This window comes from Falco biarmicus, chromosome 1, assembly GCF_023638135.1.
Source record: "Falco biarmicus isolate bFalBia1 chromosome 1, bFalBia1.pri, whole genome shotgun sequence".
In the NCBI taxonomy this organism is placed as follows: Eukaryota; Metazoa; Chordata; class Aves; order Falconiformes; family Falconidae; genus Falco; species Falco biarmicus.
In genome coordinates this window covers 92,524,635-92,545,443 of record NC_079288.1, presented here as the reverse complement: position 1 = coordinate 92,545,443, position 20,809 = coordinate 92,524,635, and the positions used below count along the sequence as shown (strand labels likewise).

General features: G+C 38.6%; 1 protein-coding gene across 7 annotated transcripts in view; it reads left to right on the top strand.

Moving 5' to 3' along the window:
* Positions 1-20,809, top strand: part of FAM184B (family with sequence similarity 184 member B) — a 51,938-nt gene that overhangs the window by 14,022 nt on the left and 17,107 nt on the right. For 5 of the 7 annotated variants that reach the window (XR_008823408.1, XM_056348371.1, XM_056348350.1 and 2 more), the window contains 2 exons: positions 13,089-13,850; positions 20,089-20,163. Coding sequence is in view for 6 of the 7 variants with exons in the window: in XM_056348371.1 (XP_056204346.1) it covers positions 13,089-13,850; positions 20,089-20,163 (837 nt within the window). In the remaining variant the exon portion in view is untranslated. The remainder of the gene's footprint in view (positions 1-13,088; positions 13,851-20,088; positions 20,164-20,809) is intronic. The other 2 variants (XM_056348380.1, XM_056348361.1) reach the window with 1 other exon arrangement.

Here is a 20,809-nt window from a genome sequence, read left to right as displayed (position 1 = left end):
TCAAGCAGTAAGCAGATGCCGTTATTTTACAATTAAGAAAATTATACCTGAGTTAGAAGTCAATGCCAACTCAGCTTGAGTTGTTCTTCCTTAAATATTATAAAGCTGTGTATTTAGGCTTTTGAGCACTTCAGCATTGTGTATGGTATATAAAATACTTTTTTAATGTGAAGTATCTTTTTTTCTTCCCCAAAGTCACGTACATCTTCATTAGGTAAAAGAGTGTTTGTGTTTTATTAAAACAGCTGTTACATTAAGGTAGAACTACCTCTGTTGCCACCTCTACAGTCAGATCTTAAGCACATTAGCTATCTCACTGTAACCATTCACTTGTTTTTCCTGCTTTTACACAACCAGACTGTCTCTGTGTGTGGTGCTAAAGACCACTTTGTGCTTTTAGTAGGAACAGATAGGCATGTGAGCTCGTCTTGCATAAAGCCATCCAGCACCGGCACTGACTTAATTTATCCTGCCTCCCAGTGGGGCACAGTAGCTCAGGCTTGGCTGTGCTGGTTCAGACTTGACATTTTACTTAATGTATATTCATTTGTCTTCCAAAGGTCTCGGAAGCAACAAAACACATATAACCCAATTACTGAGGAAATACTGCCTTTATTCATAAAGAAATTACAAACTGATTGTTTTCAAATAGGGATTTTTTTCTCAATGTTCTTGGTGAAATTCATCTGAAGTAAGATTGTACCTTTTTAATGTAGTTGTCATTCAGAACTTTGTATGACTTGGCCTTTAGGCACTTAAACACAGTTTTAACTTAAATCAGGTTACTGCCAGAGAAGTCTTCTGTTTTAATTATGTTTGGAAGCTACAGCATTTGGTTGTGACTATGCACTGACATTTAGAAGGTTCTATAAGAGCTACTTTGAGATGTAAATATAAGATTACATAATATTCTGCTTTTTTCATGCAGGAAGAGAGAACTACTAGAATCTGTTAACAGGGCTGTTAAGAACTATAGCTGGTACTTTTAAACGTTTTTACAGTGTTTAAATGTTGTTACTAGGATGATGATATAACTTAGTATTTCATGAGAATAGTAAACTGTCTCAAAACTACATGACTTTGCAATGTGTCTGCAGTGCATTGCCACTACACTCTTGGCAATACACCTTACAGTCCTTGTCCCCTCGTTTTTGGGGTGAGGCATGTGTATTGGAGAACAGCACAGCTCCCTGCCCACTTGTGCACCCAGAGGTGTGAATTCAGGCAACGTGTGGCCCAGGGAGTATAGTCAAGTGAGAGTAGTGACAGGTGCCTCTTCGCTATCCAGTGCACTCATTGTTCATGATATAAACACGATGCTGTCGGTTTTGTGGGGCTTAAAGCTTTAAACTCCAATGCTTAAAAATTTAACATTAAAACAATTAAAAATTAATGTAAGCATTAATATTTGGACTAGAATTATCATGGAATTATAGAATGGTTTGGGTTGGAAGAGACCTTTAAAGGCCATCTAGTCCAATACCCCTGCAATCAGTAGGGACATCTTCAGCTAAATTTGGTTGCTCAGAGACCTGCTGTGTTTTTTCAGACCAGTTTAAATTTTGCATACTGTTTCCACTTGTTCTGTCAATCAATGGTAGTTAAATTTTCTTGGTATTGTGATCGTCAGTGCAATCTCAGGAGGTGTCCAGTATGTGCTTAATATGCGTATTGATTCACAGGTCCAAAACCAGATTTTAGTGACTAAATATTCTTTATTGTCGGCGCCGGGTGTACAGGGGATCCTTCCACCAATCGTACACACCCAGAGGGGCAGATTATCTTATATTTATATAATGAAACAATGAATATTCAATTAACGCCTATACATATTCATTACCTGAACCTGCCTACCGTCACTTCATATGCTAATTAGCTTCACGCTTGCGCAGATTCTTCCAAAAATTGTGGGCCGGGGTCTTTAGAATGTGGGCAGTGGTCTATGGGAGGAAGGCCGTAGGTCTTCCTCATGGTGTACTTTTCACCTTAGGTCTCAAAAGTGATGAGTTGGCAGACTTGTAGAAATCTTTCCCAGGGTTTTACAATACCCCTCGTAATTTTACTCAAGGCCATCCTGCTGTCCCGTTATCTCCTTGGTAGGGCAGCTTGCTTTGCAGATAAGGAGGACAGCTCCCCTTGCAGAGATTTGCAACTTTCTTGCCAGAACAGTCTATATGATCTTTCAGACATTTTAACCCCTTTGTCGCTATACAATTACAAGCTTATTTATGCATTAAAATGAATATTGGTTTATGAATACAAACTTGACCATATTATTTACAGCTTATTCACATCAGTATGCTTAATGGAAGTGTGAGTAGTCGCTGTATTCAGTCTACCTCCATTTTGCTGTGATGAGTATTTGGGTAAAAATTACATGGGTACATGAGTAATAGTGTAGTGTTATGATGTGTATTATTATATAGCCCTTTACAGAATAATATGTTGATTCTGGCTCCTGCAATACTACTTTGAAAGGGAGGAGGGAAACTGCAAGAAAAATATCTTTGAAAAACCACTGTATGCTGAGGTCCGCCTGAGCCAGTAGCTTGTCTCTGGTGGTGCCCAGAGAGTTAGAGGAATATGCCGTGCCTCTAGTGCACTTGTGTAAAGTGCCACCTCCAAGCTGTTTTGTAGTTCATATGTTGGAAAAGGTGATGCGTGATCATTTGCTATTTGCCCTCCTCATTATACTTTTGACTGTAGGGATGTCACAGAGGAGATTCAGTTTGCGATTAAGATACTTTACCATTCACGTGTACTGTATGTCCAAGCTGCCAATGTAATCAGTAGAGCCTAGAGAGTAATTTAGTAGACCAACCATTAGGGGTTGAACTCAGTTTTATGACCTAGCTAAAAGTAGTGTCATTTGAGAACTGAGCATCATCTGCCTAGTTGCAGAAAAGCACAGTTATCCTGCAAAGCCTGTGGCATATTTGTAAACTCCTGTGTGGATGTTTATGTGCCTGTGGCATCCCAAAGGGCACCAGATCTCTGACATTAGGCAAGTGAGTCAGGACCTAGGTGTCTACCTCAGTGAGCTGAATCACTCTTTGGTCTCTGCAGCTTTACTGACTGGATCTCCGTTGATGGACTATAATGGGAGTTTACTTAAATGGAACACCAGTGAACACCTAAATCCCAGTATTTTAATCTCTAACAAAGTTACGTTCCCTTCTTAGCTGTGTCTCTTTCAGAGCTGGAGAGTCATGCTTTGTTGTGTTACTTCCATGCAAGAAGCTTTTATCATGGTTGATTATTCTTGTTGCTTTTTGGTATACCTTTTTTAAGTTCAATTAGACTCTGCTTAAGGGTGGGGGACAACCATAACTGCATGCTATATATGAAGTATGAATGAATTGTAGACTTACAGTTGTGATATAGGGAGGTTTTTTTTATTTGTTCTGCATTTCTTGCTTAGAAGTCCTATTACCTAGCTGAGTTCTGTCTTCATTGTCTGTTTTATAGCTTCAAAATTTCTTTTCTGAGCAGATTTAGATTCTGCCAGTGTGTATGGAAAATATAGATTTGCTCTGTTAAAGTACATTATATTACCTTAATCTGCACTGAAATTTATCTGTCTATCATGTATGTGCTTGTGAGGTTCTTCTGCAATTCCTGTAGTCAACTACCACTTTGATACTAAATTCTTTCTCAAAATTTCAGTGGATGTATTCAGTAGGATAGCTGCTAGTACAGCAGAGACTCTTTCCACAATCTCTGTTCTAAAAACAGACTACTCTCTCAAAGTAGACAATATCTTTTGTCATAACAAAGCAAGAGTATGAACTGCATACTGTTAGAATGAGAAAGGCAACTGAAATCTCCACAGCCCCTAGAATACTGTGCTTTTCTTTTTCTAAAGTGTATGCATAATAAACTGAGAAGAAAAAAATAACAACCCTTTTGTTAACAGAGTAGTGGCAGAGGCTCTGTGAAACTTTCATATATATTCCCACTGTTGAATTTGCTTACAGCAGCAAAGAACTTTAAATGTTGGTGCCTGCAGTAGTAGAAACTGGTATTATTAATTCATGGATACCTGAGGGGTTTGATAGCTTCTTTTCTTAATTAGCAAAGTATGTAGAACACGTAAAGACATCTTTTTACAGTTTAAAAAATCCTCTATCAGAATTTCACCTGTGAACTACTAGAAAGTAAGAAATTGATCCAATCTGTATAATGCTTTAGCCTGGCTTAGGAAGAAACAGAGCTCATTTTATCTATGCTTGTCACAGATCTACATGGAGGGGAAAACCTGCAGTAAACATTGTTTTTTAAAAATAATTTATAATATTTGTCTCCACAAAAAGATGTATGATGTATTTGGTCGGGAAAATCTGTTTAACCCTGGGCTGTAATTAATTGAACAGTTCTACAGCTTATATTTGCAAGATTACCAAATTCTACTGTATTTAAAGTAAGGAAATACTTTAATAAGAATCAAGTGAGAACTTGCTTTACAAATTTTTTTACTGCATTTATTGTAAAATAGGACAATGTTGCTTTGTCATAATCTGTAACAAGAATTTAAAAGATGTTTTGGCAGGATAAAGTTTCAGATAAATATCATTAGACACAAAGCAACTCTTTGATAGCCCTGAACATATGTCTGCATTTTAGACTCCGTAAAGATCTTTAAAAATCTGGGATGTAATGAAACATTTTCACAAACCTGAGTATTAATTTGGCAAATTCCATCACAACTGTATGTAGATCTGGTTAATGAGACTCATTAGCTCATATTTTTGAAGCACAATAGAGATCAAGCTTCTGGGATATAAACCTATAAAGGTCTTCTATCAAGTTCTTGATCTGTAACAAAAATCAGACAGCTAAATTACCAGTGAATTACATGGAAATAAAGACTTTTTATTCCTTCTATTGACACAGAATTGTTGACTTCACTGTCAGACAGACAGAGGGCATAGATATGAATGTGGCTTGTGTCAAACTTCTGTTTCTTGCATGTTATCTTATCTGAAACGGCTTCATAAGATGGAGTTGAACTCATCCAGGACTGTAAAAGCCTAAGAGATTTGTGGCGGTATTTGAGATCTTAAGGAGTTATGCAATAATTTTGCCAAGACATAGATTAGAAAAGGTGAACAGAAAGGACTCTAAAATCAAACAATTTGGTCTTTCTGATTGTCTACATATGTGTGTGTGTTGATGTACATTGACTTATCAATGAATAAGCATCATCTTTTAAAGTGTTTTCATCTAGTTCTGTGGGGTTTGACAGACATTTTACTTAATTTAACTTTTACTGAAAAGTAATGTGATTCTCACTGACAGCATTTGAATACAGCTTAACCTGATAAATACACTCAGGATGAATTTGATTGACCTCAGGGAGAACTAGAACTAGAAATGTATTTCGTGTAAATGTCATGCTGACTGATTTTATTTATTCTAGTTTTTAATTGCATACAAAATCTACAAAAAATAATAGTGCTTTTGCTATTAAAGCTTTGCAAAATTATGTCAAAGCTATGTAGAAAATGGTTTTGACAGATAAGATACAAAATGAGTAACTGTAAAAAAAGTTTGTAACATCATATTGTAGGGAGGCAGATACTACAAAGATCTGAGCTAGTTTGCATTATTTCATATGTTAATTAATGACCTAGAAGTAAAAAGAAACAACATATTAAAATTAACAGGTGATACTAATTTAGAGAGAGTCATAAGCACCTAAATAAGATGGAATGAAAAAAGGAATATAGATGGATGACAAAATAAACTGCATTCAGTTTGGAAAAAAGCTTGTTTTTCCAAAATCATGCATCAAAGCAGATGTGCATGGTATATGTGTGTTCAATATCTGTTTTGGTTTGTAAAGTGTTGGTAAAACAACATGAAGTGTGTATGCAGAAATGAAGTTGATGTGAAGTGAGACATTAGGGCAGGATGGAGAGAAACCCCAGAGAACATAGAAACAGAAGACAATGAATCTGTTTTGGCCTTTGAGAATTGAAACTTTTCTCTTCCCTTTGTACGGGACTCTGTCCCGGCTCTATAGAAAAAGGAAGAGCTGGGAAGTCAGGAAGGAACAATAACAAAACAACTGAACACCTGAAGCAATTCACTTCTATTACCTGCATTGCAAAGGGAAACGTTATCTTTTGGAGGCACCTGTCTCGCTCCTTTGGCTAACCTGTATTAGATGTGTAATGATTAAATGGATGATGTTAGGTGAGATGAATCCTGATTCTTGCATGCAGGAAAAGATTCTTCTGAGAATGAAATGCATAGGGGTTTTCTCATTGTTTCCTTGCAGTAATTACTAGTGGCCTCCTCTGCCCTTCCTCTGTTGTAGCTGTGTTTCAGAACAACCTTATTTCTCTCAGAGTGACCATGTCAGACTGGAGGAATCTTTAATCTTTCCATGACTGTCTAAGAAGACCTATTTCTTGAGGTGCTGAGGAGGCACTGCTTACAACCAGAGTCACAGCAGGTGGATTTGTGACCAGTGTAAAGAGAAGGGATTACTGAAATTTCTTCTGGAACTATTTTTAATAAACTGCATGTTAGTTTCCCAGCAGAGGAGTCTCTATCTAGAATTACCTTTTGTGATTCTACAGTATTTTTTTGCTTTGCTGAAATTTTTGAGATGTGGTATTCATGCCTTTTTTAGCACCTGCTCTGCTTGTTGGAAACGTTCTTGCAATATACTTTTATTTTCCTAATTCTTAAGTTGCCTGGCAATTATTCTTCTTAGCTTATTAGAAACTATAAAATACAAATGAGGGAGACCTGGATGTCTCTTTAGCAAAATTTAGGCCAGGGCTAAATTTATGTTTGATTGCACTTGAGAGATCAAGTGCAATACATAGGCGACTAAACTAAGGTTTTCTATGCTCAGTGTTGCACCCTACTAGACAGAAAAAAAATGAAGTAAAAAATGGGAACAAATAAATGTGCCTGTGGAATTTATTGCATAGAATTTAAACTAAAAGGGTGAAAAAACCCCGGAGAGGCAGAAAAAGGAAACAAAACACGCCCAAAGAGTTAAGAAAGATGTAGACATTTTATGCTGGTAGTTTCTTGATACATTTTAGTATCTCAGTGTAGTTTTTTGACTGACAGTAATACATGGTACATGTAGGAAAAAGGGCAATACATTCAAATTTTAAGAATGTAATATCAACTTTCCCTCTTCTGGTCTGAATCTCTAGATAAGGAAAACCACAAGTATTATGGATACTGCGGGACATTCAGGAGAGTGAGACATTGCACAGTGAGCTTCTGCCCAAAAGACATCAGATTTCATATGGAGCGCCCCCCACCCACCCCTCCAGAATCTGAAAGGCTTTATTACCATGGTTGGAGCAGTGGATGAAAGCATTTAGATTAACCCTGCACTAAAAGAGAATCTCCTGAAGCAAAGTCCTTTTTTAGTATAGTAATTAGGATTCATTCTGGTGCAGGGCACAAGTGATGCAGCTCTTCTGAAGCCTAAAGAGCTGTGGAAACCACCTTGGGTTGTTGTGGCCAACATAGGTGAGAGCTGGTGGCTGAACTCGAGCTAAGGCAATGTCAAGCCAGTTGCATATGTTTGCAGCATGACGCTGGGATATCTGGTCTGGCTTTTCATGGAAATTGCATCCTCAAAGCTCCTTAGTTTCCGAGTATAGCTTCCAGAGCTAAAAGCAGACATACTGTTTCCAGTCAGAGGCTGGCACTTTGAGCTGTAGCTGGATTCTCAGCTCTTACTTTGAGCTCATCAAGTCCACTGAACGTAAGTTGGCCCTGAAGTCTTTGCAGCTCTGACTCTTAATTTGTTGTCCATGCCCAGTCCACATGAATAGACAGAAGTTTGAGGGTTGGGAAATACTGGAAAAATACTTTTAATCACTTGACAGTGAAAGGCTTGAAAAAAGGTGTTTTTATTGTTTTGTAAATGAAAGTCAACACTGTTATGGTCTGTGTTGAGTCAAGGTAATTTTAATGTACTGCCACAGTTAGTGGATAAATGAACCATGAACTGTGTGTATTTCTTATAAAAAGAAATGTATTTCATAGCATTTTTCTAAAGAGTTGGATGGTAGTAAGCTATGTAATCAGAAAGCTCACAAAACAAACATTTGTTATTTCTCTCCACAAATCCAGCTTTGAAAACAAACTTATTCCAGCTGAAGCTGACCTTTCATTTGAGTGGAAAATAAATTACTTCAGCTTGTGTTTTTGCAAGATGCTGAAGTCAACTAAAAAATCATAAGGCAAATTAAAAAACACCCTTAAAAATATAAACAAAATTCCTTGTGTTTTAAAGATATTTTTGTAATTTTAGGTTCTGAAACACTTCTGGATGTTTGGAGTGCCGATTGTTTTAAATCTTCTCTCGTACTACACATTTATGTGTTAACTATTTCTGCAACTGTTTGGATGCGTCAAATTATTTGTGTGGTTTCAGGAAGCCACAGAGGACACAAGGAGAGATTTGAGACTTAGTTCATGAGTTCCCTGGTCATATGTTACAGCAGTATCATTCAGCTGCGTAGTGGGTTTGCATGGTAAGGTTTCAGTAGCAAGGGGGCTACAGGAGTGGCTTCTGTGAGAAGATGCCAGAAGTTTCTTCCATGTCCAATGGAGCCAATGTCAGCCAGTTCCCAGGCGGACCCACCACTGGCCAAGGCTGAGCTAAGTAGCAGCGGTGGTAGCACCTTGGGGGTAACATATTAAGAAGGTGTGAGGAAGGGGGGAACTGCAGCGGAAGAAAGGAGTGAGAATATGTGAGAGCAACAACTGCAGACACCCAGGTCAGTGCAGGAGGGGCTCCAGGCATCAGAGCCGAGATTCCCCGGCAGCCCATGGTGAAGCCCACAGTGAGACAGGCTGTGCCCCTCAGCCCTTGGAGGGTAACAGTGGAGCAGGTCCCCACCTGCAGCCCATGGAGGACCCCACACTGGAGCAGGTGGATGCCTGAAGGAGGCTGTGACCCTGTGGGTGGTCTGTGCTTGGAGCAGCCTCCTGGCACGACCTGTGGGGAGAGGAGCCCACACTGGAGCAGGTTTGCTGGCAGGACCTGTGACCCCACGGGGGAGCCAGGCTGGAGTAGTGTGTGGACTGCAGCTAGTGGTAAGGACTCACAGTGGAGAAATTCATGGAGAACTGCCTCCCATGGGAGGCACCCCACACGGGAGCAGGGAAGGAGTGTGAGGAGGAAGGAGCAGCAGAAACAACATGTGATGAACTGACCACAACCCCCATTCCCTGTTCCCCTGCGCCACTCAGGGGAAGGAGGTAGAGAAATTGGGAGTGGAGTTAAGCCTGGGAAGAAGGGAGGGGTGGGGGGAAGGTGTTTTTTTCTGATTTGAATGGTAATAAATTAAACTAATTTCCCCAAGTTGAGCCTGTTTGACCATGACAGTAATTACTGAGTGATCTCCCTGTCCTTATCTTGACCCACGAGCCTTTTGTTATATTTTCTCTCCCCTGTCTGGGTGAGGAGGAGAGTGAAAGAGCAGTTTCAGTGGACACCTGGCATTCAGCCAGGGTCAAACCACCACAAGCTGAAATCAGCATAGATGTAAAATTGGATCAGCACTGTAGATAGTCATAGCCTAGCAGAAAAGGCCTTACTCTGTGTAAGCACTGCTCAGCAGTAATGAAGACATGCCTGCGTTATCAAGTTTCCAGCACAAATCCAAAACGTAGCCCCATACTAGCTGCTAAGAAGAAAATTGACTCTCTCCCAGCCAAAACTAGTGCAGAGAATGAATGAATAAATTGTGGGAGTTTGTTTTATTTTCTAACCTGTATAGTTAATGACTAGAGAAGGCTAAGGGATAGAGAGCCATTTCTTTCAATAACTGAACTTACTTTTAATAATTTAGCTGTCCTTTGCTTTAAATTGGAGTCCCTTTCGAGGCTGACATGTTTGGATACCTCACTCTGCTTTGGTCTGCTTGGGAAGTAGACAAGACAGAGTTCATAGAAACAAATTCACCTTCTAGTGAAGGTAAGATACTACTGCTAGTGAGAAGGAGATGGTGCTGTCACCTGGCATCAGTGAGCCTCTGGCAAGTTAATTAGCAATGGAAATTTGTCTCCTTCCCTGCTTTGTTGAGGGTGCTGCCAGGAGTACCCTATTTGGCACTCCTTCCAGGGCCTTTTCTCATTCTTAAGTTTCTTTTTTTTATCTTCTTTTAGCCCTTTCTCTCTCAGGAGGGATTTGTGTCCACTATCTTGGGCCCGATGGAAGAACTCTTATAATCTTTTGATTTTCTCTGATTCTTCTTACCATCCTCACTCTTCATCTTCCATACCAAACTGTCTCACTTCTTATTCAGCTAGTATAGCAACCTGCTAGAAACATTTTTTTCATTATCTTAGTCAGGTTCCTACAAGAGTAGTGTTTAACACTACTGTAGGAAAACAGAACAGTCTTTTTTGGTTTGAATGCTTTAGCTTTGTCTTCACTGAGGAGGTGCATGTTTTCTGTTATTTTACATCACCATGAAGAAAGAAAACGCCATTTAGATTTACAGCATCTGGAGGATAAAATAGGACTAATAAGATGTATTCATATTCACTGCACTGTAAATGTTCAAGTATACGTTTGTAATAGTGTCTTATAACTCTCAGTTGCTTTAAATTCGGTACAGCATATCCCAGTACATGCAGTTTTGGAGAGCTGTAAGGAGGCAGTAGCCATTGGTATTATGTTGGTAACTAAGAGTAATGTATTGCTCTCTTCATTTGAAAGCAATTTTTTCTGTACTGTCAAACTGATCCATTTTAGAGCTGCTTTTAAAAAGCTGTTTATCAACACAACTGTTAAGAGGTTTATACCACAGTAGTCAGCAGTGTGTACACTCACAAGGTACAGATGCTGAAATAATTTTCCAGTATTTTTCCTTCAAGCACATAAAAGTCCCAGATTCATCTCACATAACTCCAGTATCTTAAATGAGGTATCTGGAATAGGAATATAGTAGCTCTATTTGGTAGGGAGTGAAAGGCATGTGTGAGGGGCTCAAGTACAGAGCAGCAGCCCTCTAAAAATTAAATCTCTTAAGAAGGTTAAGATACTGAGGAATCAATTTCAGCATTCGAAGATTGAATTTAAGGGCATACATTTTCAAGTCAAAATTCTTCATTGTGGTTCTAGCCACTATTGAAGAGAAGTGTAGGAATAATAGCGCAGGGAGGTCAGTTTCTTCCATTCTTTTAGATAACTCAGGATGTTGGTGATGCTGTAATGCTCAGCGGAATTTGGGAAATCTCTATGATTTATGAAGTCAGACTTCAGAGGAACCCAAATTCCACCATCAGCGTGAACACACCATAATATGAGACAGGCAGTGCTGATTTACCACATAAATTAATCATTAAGAGTGGAAGTCTGTAAGTCACAAAGGCCAGATGTTCATCTCTGTTTTGCTGGTGGAATGAAACAGAAATGTGATCATCAACATCTAATCTAGTTAATTGAAGAGTTGCCCAAACTAATTCTGGTCATTCTAAACCCATGGGCAAAATTGATCTTCTCCTTGTATTTTTTAAGTCTGTCTCCTGAATGATTAAGAGAGGTTCATAGAATGAGTTTAGTTAGTGGGAAGAGGGAATCTGCTTGGTATGCTGCAATTATTTCTGTTTCAAAGGAAAAATGGTTAAAAAATAACAAAGAATTAACAGCATGTAATCTAAAGCCCAAAAACGTACATATCTAAATGTAGACAGTGAGTTCTTGTCTGCTTTTCTTCTGGAATATGATGTTGTTGTTTTCTTTTGTCACATATTTATCCAGAAAAGTATCCAGACCATGTTTTGCATTTGTGATGTTTTAAGGCTTCTATACTTAATTCATTACTGCCAGGGAGGAAGTTGACTACACACAAGATGTATTTTTGTGTTTGCTTTCATTTATGGATGACTGCAATTCAATATGTTACTCATATACAGATAGCCCAAAAAAATGGTTAGACATAGCAAAGCAAATTGAATAATCCTGGAGACATCCTCAAGGTTTATGTAGCACAGACTACAGACTTGTGACACTTACTGTGGTCAAGGTGCCTTACTGGTCTCTCGGTTGAAGCTTTCCCTGAAGCAGGATTGAAGATTACAGGGCCAAAATTCTAGTATAAGAAAAGAATTAGTTGTGATCTTGTTTCTGTATTTATTTATGCACTCAGGACTATAATTTTTTTGAACATTATCTAGGAATCTTTTTCTTAACCACTATGGGCTCAGGCCAGACTGAAAGTTATCTGTCATAACTCATATACAAATTCCAAACCTAGCTTTGTAGAGCCGTAAGTTCTCTAAAAAACCACCAGCCAACCAAACAAGTGGAAAACCTTCACACATATTAATAGGTAATATATGGTTCTCCTTGAGTTAGATAGGTATGTCCAGTAGAAACTGGATTAGCCCCCATGTGTCCTAATGAGGGCCTGAAAAGACAAGCAGTCAAGTAATACCAATTTTGAAATGCTGACCAAGCTAACTTGCCAGGCATATGGCTTCCAGGAGTGCATCTTCAGTGGTGTTTTATTTTGAGTCAGGAGTGCAAAATTTAATCCTCCTTACAAACTTTTCTTTTGTTTACATCGCAGAGTGATTTTGGTCCACGTGAACTGCATGTCAGGACTTCAGGTTTCACTCTACAGATCTGCTACTACTGGTTTTTAGCACTTGCTAATGCTAAAGAGCATGTGAGAGGCAGTCCTCATGCACTGAAGGCTAGTTGAACTGGACTACAAATATTGAGTCAGTTACTAGAGAAGGTGCCCTATTTAATTTTTTGTGTTAGAGATCAAACTAGGGGCATGAATAACTTGCCAAGAGTAAAAAAGGAAATTTCTGACAAAAAGTGAAAAATAAATACTGTTTCTCACAGTATTGTCTTCCTTCCCTATAACACTTTGCAGTTTATAATTGTCCCTTCTGTTCCTAGAAAAAAACCAACAAAAAAAAAACCAAACAAAAAAAACCCCTAACACAAAGAAACAAGAGTATTAAACTGTAGCAGTAATTCTCTTACAGCATTTAACACCTTGATAAATATAGTAACTGAATTCATGGCAACCATTCATCAGATAATTTAATTTCCTATTATTTTTCTTGTTCAACAGGTGATATATGCCCTCAACACTAAGAATGATGAACATGAGGCTAGTATACAGGCTCTGAGAGAGGCTCATGAAGAAGAAATTCAGCACGTTCTTGCTGAGACAAGGGAAACGATTCTCCAGTGTAAAAGCAAAGCTGAAGAAGAACAATTGCTGAGGAAACACATTCAGGCCCTTGAAATTGCAGTAGAACACCACAGGAGACTAAAGGAAAAAGCCTTGGCAGAGTTAACGCTCTGCAAGAAGCAGGTGGAAGGGAGGGAGCCGAGAGCAGAAGCAAACCAAGCACAGACAGTCCTTTCTACAGACACAGTAGATACCAATGCAGACTTTGAAAACAAGCTTCTACATTTAAATCAGGAGTCTGGTGGACTGCTAAATGAATGCAAAGCATCTGGGAGAGAAAATCTAGATAAAAAAGTAAATTTAGATGAAAAATACAGTGTGGAAGGACAGGCTCTAATAAATAAGATGGAAGACCTGAAGAGTGAGAACCAGAGAGCAACTGAAGAATATACACTGAAAACAAGCAAACTGCAAGCCTCTTATGAGAGGGAAAAAGAGACTTTGAAAAGAGCTATGCACCAATCTATAACAGAAACAAACAATTATCAGCAAAGAGAAATGGAGCAAAGGAAGAGCTCAGAGGCTGAGGAAGGTTTTTTGCTGCAGCACGTAAAGAAGCTGGAGGCAGACCTCGAGGAGAAAAGCCAGAAGATAAATGAGAGGAAGAAGCATTCCCAGAAAATGAAGGAAAGAATACAGGTAGAGTATGAGACTGTGACCCCTACCTCTGCCTATAAAGGTGCAAATTATAATTCTTCAGGGGAAGAAAGGTCTTTTAAATTTCACACAGATTCAAATGCTTTGTAAGCAATAAAGCAGTTTCAGAGGCTTAGAAGACAAATAGGATGGACATAGTGCTGAAAGTTCTAGAGGAGGAGTTAAGATAATTAGTAACTCATTTGGTGAACTCTTTGAACACTAGACTTTGTATTCCCTGAGGGAGGACAGAGGTAAAATTTGCCTATTGACTGAACAGAGATTTACCTAACAGGGTTAGATGAGAGACCTGAGCTAGCAAGTTGGGAATCAAGTGGCTTTTATTGTCTGACTCTTGCAACAGTGTCTTGTACCAAGTGACATTTAATGAAGTGTTCTTTACAGCTGTGAAGTTTTATGTGCTGTACCATGAGACTTTCACCATCAGTTTTCACTTCACACTTTGCCTGTCTACCCTAGCTGGTGTATGTCTCACACATCTGCAGCACAGCTCTGCAGCCCCTTTCTGCTTAACTGCATCATGTATCAGATGCAGTTTCAGAGGTTATAGAATCATAGAATCATTTAGGTTGGAAAAGACCTTTGAGATCATAAAGTCCAACCATTAACCCACAACTTCCAAGTCCATCACTAAACCATGCCTCTAAGCACCGTATCTACACGTTTTTTGAACACCTCAAGGGATGGTAATTCCACCACCTCCCTGGGCAATGTTCCAATGCTTGACTGCCTTTTCAGTGAAGAAATATTTCCTAATATCCAATCTAAACTTCCCCTGGCATAACTTGAGGCCGTTTTGTCTTGTCCTATCGCTTGTTACTTGGGAGAAGACACTGGCCTCCACCTCGCTGCAACCTCCTTTCAGGTAGTTGTAGAGAGCAATAAGGTCTCCCCTGAGCCTCCTCCTCTCCAGGCTAAACAACCCCACTTCCTCAGCTGCTCCTCATAAGACTTTTGCTCCAGACCCTTCACCAGCCCCGTTGCCCTTCTCTGGACATGCTTCAGCACCTCAATGTCTTTCTTGGAGTGAGGGGCCCAAAACTGAGCAGAGGATTCAATGTGCGGTCTCACCAGTGCCGAGTACAAGGGAACAATCACTTCCCTTATCCTGCTGGCCACACTGTTTCTGATACAAGCCAGGATGTTGGTGGCCTCCTTGGCCCCCTGGGCACACCACTGGCTCATGTTCAGCTGGCTGTCAACCAGCACTCCTAGGTCCTTTTTCACTGGGCGGCTTTTCAGCCACTCTTCCCCAAGCCTGTAGTGCTGCGTGGGGTTGTTGTGACCCAGGTGCAGGCCCTGGCACTTCTTGTTGAACCTCATAAAATTGGCCTCAGCCCATCAGTCCAGGCTGGCACATCATGGGCATCAGGGAAATCCATAATACCTGTTTCAATAAGGAAAAGTGTCCTGGCTCTGTAGAAGTTAGAAGCGATAGAGGGGAAGAGGGAAAGTAAGATCCTGATTTCTTGTGGGTACTTGAAGTAACATTCAGGAGAAATGAAGAATGGTAACATGAAAATTTATGCACATGGTTTACTGTTCTGTTTTATCATATAAAAAATCCAGTCTTTTAGGAATAAATAATGTAAACCATGATAGGAACTAGAAAGAAGAAGGTGGTGTCATTAGCAATTTGATTTATAAATTCAGTGTCATCTGGATAAAAGTGAAGTATTTTCTGAGTGACATGCTCAACTTGTACATTTCAGATCCTCTAAGTCTCTGGAATGAGGCTGATTTACACACCACTGGAGAATATTGCCTTCTTGAATGTTAAAAGGGAGAGCCTCAGACTAGCATAAATCTGGAAGAAGGAAAATGGACACAATGTTATTTTCTGTTTCTCTTAAATAAAGTAGAAGTTTCTCCTTTCTAAATTGGCTACTTCTGATGCCCCCATTAAATACTACATTGGTTTCAGAATCCTGTGGACAATGGCAGACTGGGAAACAGAGATGTTTCATTAATCAGTAGTACCTCTGATCATTAGTAAATACTAGCGAGAATAGCTATTATAAGGCTTGAAAGATAAAACGACTGATGTTTAAGCAAGATGACTTTTCTGTTTTCCCCTTAGCGTATGCCAAGAGGTTCGAGATCTTTAGATGAAAGGTATCACATTAGTGCACATATGCAAAGATACAAAAGATGACAAGTTATTAAGTCTCATCTGTTCAGTCTGCTTTTGGAAGAATTTTGGCATATGCCAGAGGTGAAAGGATCAAGCTTACCTTTTAAGTTTTCAACTGTAGAGAGTGTTAAGTACAAGTTAGCTTTAACCCATGAGATTTTACTCAACATTCATATAGGAACAAATGGCAATTTTGTCCAAGTGAATATTGTAACATAACAGCATTATGTTAGACATCTGGCAACCAAGACTAGAACCTTCAGAAACAGAACATTAAATATGTTTCAAATTTTTGCTGTTAGTTATGGACAGACAATTCTCAGCAAAGTCTGTAGGAGCCAATTTTTCTGGTTTTAGGCATCTGTATTGTGGATTATGTTAACAAACTATTGTACTTCAGCAACTAGAAAAAAAATCAAACTAATATTCATTAACTTGTAGCGCAAGTTCTTGGGAAATTAATGGAAATATATCCTATTCCAAGTTCCGGATCATCTTGGACATCTGAGATTATCATATGGATTGTCTTAGTTACAGATGGTAACTCTTGATGAGCATTCGCTTTACAATGATACCTACTACATCTGAGGAAATGGCTCCACATTACAAATATTTTGGCAGCAGAGACATTTTAAGAGTATGGAAGAGCCAAAAATGCATTTCATCCAGCTCTGTAGGTGAAAGATTTATATCATGGAACTACACCAAGAGAAAAAATGACCATTTATTTCAGATGAGAAAAAAAGAACATATGTAATAAACATAGAAGTAATGTCATGTATATTTTAGGATTTGGAAGTGTAGCTTAAGGGAACACAAGAAAAAATTCTGGGATCAAAAGGTATAGTGAAAAAAGTGGAGGAAGATCTAAGTGTAGTCAAAGAGAACTTCAAGTTCTCTTCACGCACTTCAAGAGAAGGAAATAGTGGAAAAAAAGGTAGTGCGATGCTCATTAATGTCATTCTGAAGTATTTCCCTTGCTAGTAGTCACTCATGTTCGAAATTCCACAAGTTATGCTATTTGAAATGTAAATGTTGATACCACAGAAGATATGGAAACTATGTTGAATTCCCAAAACAAAGCTGTTAATGAAGTAGATGAACTGAAGCATCAAATAACACAACTGCAGCAAATGACTTGTACCAAACAGAGCCAGAACAGGAGTGGCTCTGAAGATGTGCAAAAGCTTAAACAGGTAGTTTGCTCTCAAATATGCTTCTGTAATGAAAACCTTAAAGAGAACAAGGTCCAAGACAGACTTCCTCTGTTGAGGTCAAGCTGGAATACTGATTTATGTTTTTTTTAAATATAGAAAACAGTTCTGAAAATCTATGCAGAAATAATACCAGGAATAAACTCAGTACAATGAGGAATGTATGTATCCTCAGAGTTCCCTCTGTGCAATTGTTCTGCTTAAACAGGTGTGCAGCCCTGAATCTTTTTTTGTATTTTTTTAGTTCTACTAGAATATTGTTATGCTAGCTTTCTGGGAGATTAGGCCTGGTATCAGAGACATAAAGGAAAACCAAACTGTCCTTTGTACTTTTTCACAGCACTAAGGTGGCCATTGAGGAAGTCTGTATACTTTTTCGTAGAACTAAGGTGGCTCTTGAGGAAGTCTGTATGGTTAGAAGTGTTACACATCCAAACTCAAACCAGAACAGCGAAAACCCCACATTCCTAGACTACAGAAGAGGCATACAGCCCTGAATCACTACCATTCTACATTGTTAACTAAAATAAAGCCAGTATTCTTCAATGGAGCATATCCACCTAAATAGCATATTCAGTACAAAATAGACTACTGTGACCCGAGAATCGTACCCTGGTTTTGTCATCTTATATAGGTAGTGTGTTTTATAGACTATGGGAACTGTAGCTATTTAAAAAGAGAGCATGAACAAGAGACACTTGCTTTGTAAAGGCAAGCATCAGTCCATAAGGAAAAGACTTGTCTGAAGGAATAGCTGTTCAAAGGGCTGGAAGATCTTGTAATGAAGCATACAGAGGAAATCGAGCCAGTCTAAAACCTCATGGAAGCTGAAAGAAAAAAAATGTGGAAGGTAGGAATGTTCTTCTAATTATAGATGCTTTAATTCATCTGGTTTTAATCTTATTGGTGACAGTGACATCATTTGAATTATCCTCACTGGAGGCACTTTGAATTAACATAAAATGCAAGGGATTTTCTCGCTATGGTCTTACTGAAAAAGAAAAAAAAAAGGAGAAAAAGTCAAACTGATGTATTTCTGTGAAAAGCTCCACAGGCAGGAAAGTGAATTTATCCTTGATGTGATAAACCGCCGCCTTAGCAACACTTATCCTTGCATGATTTGCATGTTAGAGTTGGAGTGATTAATGTAAGGCCTCTCTTGAAGAAAAATGTATTGTAGGTGTATTCCAATTTCTGGCTTAAATTTCCATGGATTACTGCTGTGAAAGATTCAGATACATTAATTTAATCAAAAGTTTGCATTGTTTAGGCAGAGGTTCTAATTCTGCACAGTGTTGGTAAATGGATTCAGAGTGCAGCTGTTATGATGACTAGTTACAGACAAATACATGCAAATATATGTCCTGTTGCGACGGAGGGAAGACACAGTCACTCAATATGAGCAGACTTCGTTTATTGTCCCTTACAGTCACCTTTTATGCCTTGTTATAATTAGCTCATACATATTACAAAAGTTAAGCTCATTATTGGTTAGTTGCCTAAATACCAAGCCTGCCCCTAGTTTCTCTTCTGTAGTTATCTGTTCCCACCTGCAACATTCTTTTCCCACCGCAATCTTCCTGTTATATTTTTGCTTTACTTCAGATAAGCTGAGAGCGATGTGCATTTTTGTCCAGCCAGCTGGACTATGTCTATGTGACCCTTTTCAGCTAGCCAGTTATCCACAATGTCCTTCTTTCAGCCAGAAAGAATGCTCATCTTGTGGACCCAGAGAAGTTACCTGAACAATACCTTTTCTCAATGTGTTTTAAGTGGCTAAGATGTAATTTTTGTTGTTAGTATGCTTTAGCAGTGATTGGCTTAAGGGATTCTTCAAAGAATTTGTTTCATGAGAACTGCTGTCTGTGGCTTCACAGACAAAATCCTTTGGCTTCAAGAAATTTGCAGTCTGTAATGTTTCTGTGCAGTAGCAACCTAAATGTTATAAGCACATGCTTTAATGCCTAGTGAAGCTTACAACTCACTGCATGCCCAAGTGGTTTGCCAAATTTGGGCATAAACTAAGGATTAATTTAGTTTCTGTCTCCTAATGTACTTGTGTGTTTGTCAGACATCTTGTAGACAGAAAAAAAAAATCTGTTAGGGTCTGTAGAATTGGACAATCAGACTACTAGTCAAGTGTTCTTTAGACCCTTCTTGGCACTAAGAACTTCTACCCAGTTTACCCAGTTTTAATGCTCCTATACCTTTCTGTGTTCAACATTTACTTGAGCATAGTCAAATCACTTGCTGACAAGTTGCGAAGTCATAAAAGGCGTGCATCTCCTATCGCTAAATGTTGAACTTCATAGTACCTTCTAGGTTTTGGAGACTAGGAATTGTGTTAAGTGCTCATCAGAAGAATTCATTTCTGCCTATGAAACTGCTGGAATTTATACTTTTATGCAATCTCATTTCTCAGAAAGGAACCTGTGTGAGTAAATTATTTTATCTGATTGTGAAAGTGCTCACATTTGATCAGTATGTGAAGATGCAGTGCTTCAAGATACGCAGTTAGGCTATGAAGTATAAGCCTTACGAAAAGAATCTTGCCTTTTATATTGTGTATTCTTTAATGTGAGTTTGTACAGGTGTACTTAAAATGATGCCAGGCTGAAACTCTTCATGTGAGTCAGATCAAATTTAAGTATTAAACATGAAAAAAGGCATTATAGTAGGCATTTATTGCTTATTGGCAATAAATATTATTGCTTATAACCATCTCTTCTTAGAGATTCATATTAATTAAATCAGAAGAATCTTGAGTTGTCAAAAAATACAATTACAATATTTTTCATTACTGCTATTTATATCCTCTGATGTAATTAAGGCCTGTAACAGCTGTTTGAAAATTATTATATTTATTTTCCAGACAGAAAAATTAAGATATAGAGAAGGAACCAGTTGGCAGCATTGCAGTGGGAATGGTGCAACACCTGATCTTCAGGTTTTAATCAGAAAGACCACTATATCCTCTCCTTTTCATATAGGCAGAACTAAAGCTAATTTCTCCTTTGCAATATTAATGTCTCTGTGTTTGATTCCATCCTCTTAATATCTACCTAACAGTACCTAAACTGTGAAATGCTAATGTATTCTCCTTGATTCAACTATGAATTGCAAGGAATATGTCACTATTTCCTGTGCTTCTGCTTACTAATATCATGGTATCCTCCCAATGATTATCACTTTCTTAGTTTTTAGGTACTTTCTCTGTCATATTGAATTCTGAAGTCATTGTGCTATAAAAATGGGGGTGGGGAGGGGCTGTGAGAAGGGGCTGTAGAGGATAGGACAGATGTTAAATTGCTATTTTTAATCTTCCTCCATTTGTAGTGTATGAAAATATGGTAGAATATTTTTTGAGTCAGCAAATCGGCAGAAATAGGAAGAGCAAGCACACTAATTAAAGTTTTTAATATATATTACTTCAGGACATTTCTAGAAGTTCCACATTCAGTCTTTCTACAGTAAATGCTCACATTTGCCACAAATGATTGCTACAAGCTCTTGGTCACTGTCCTGCATGCAGTATTACCACTGCTTTTTCAAAAACTATTTCAGCAATAAATGATTATGTAGTTTTCAGGGGG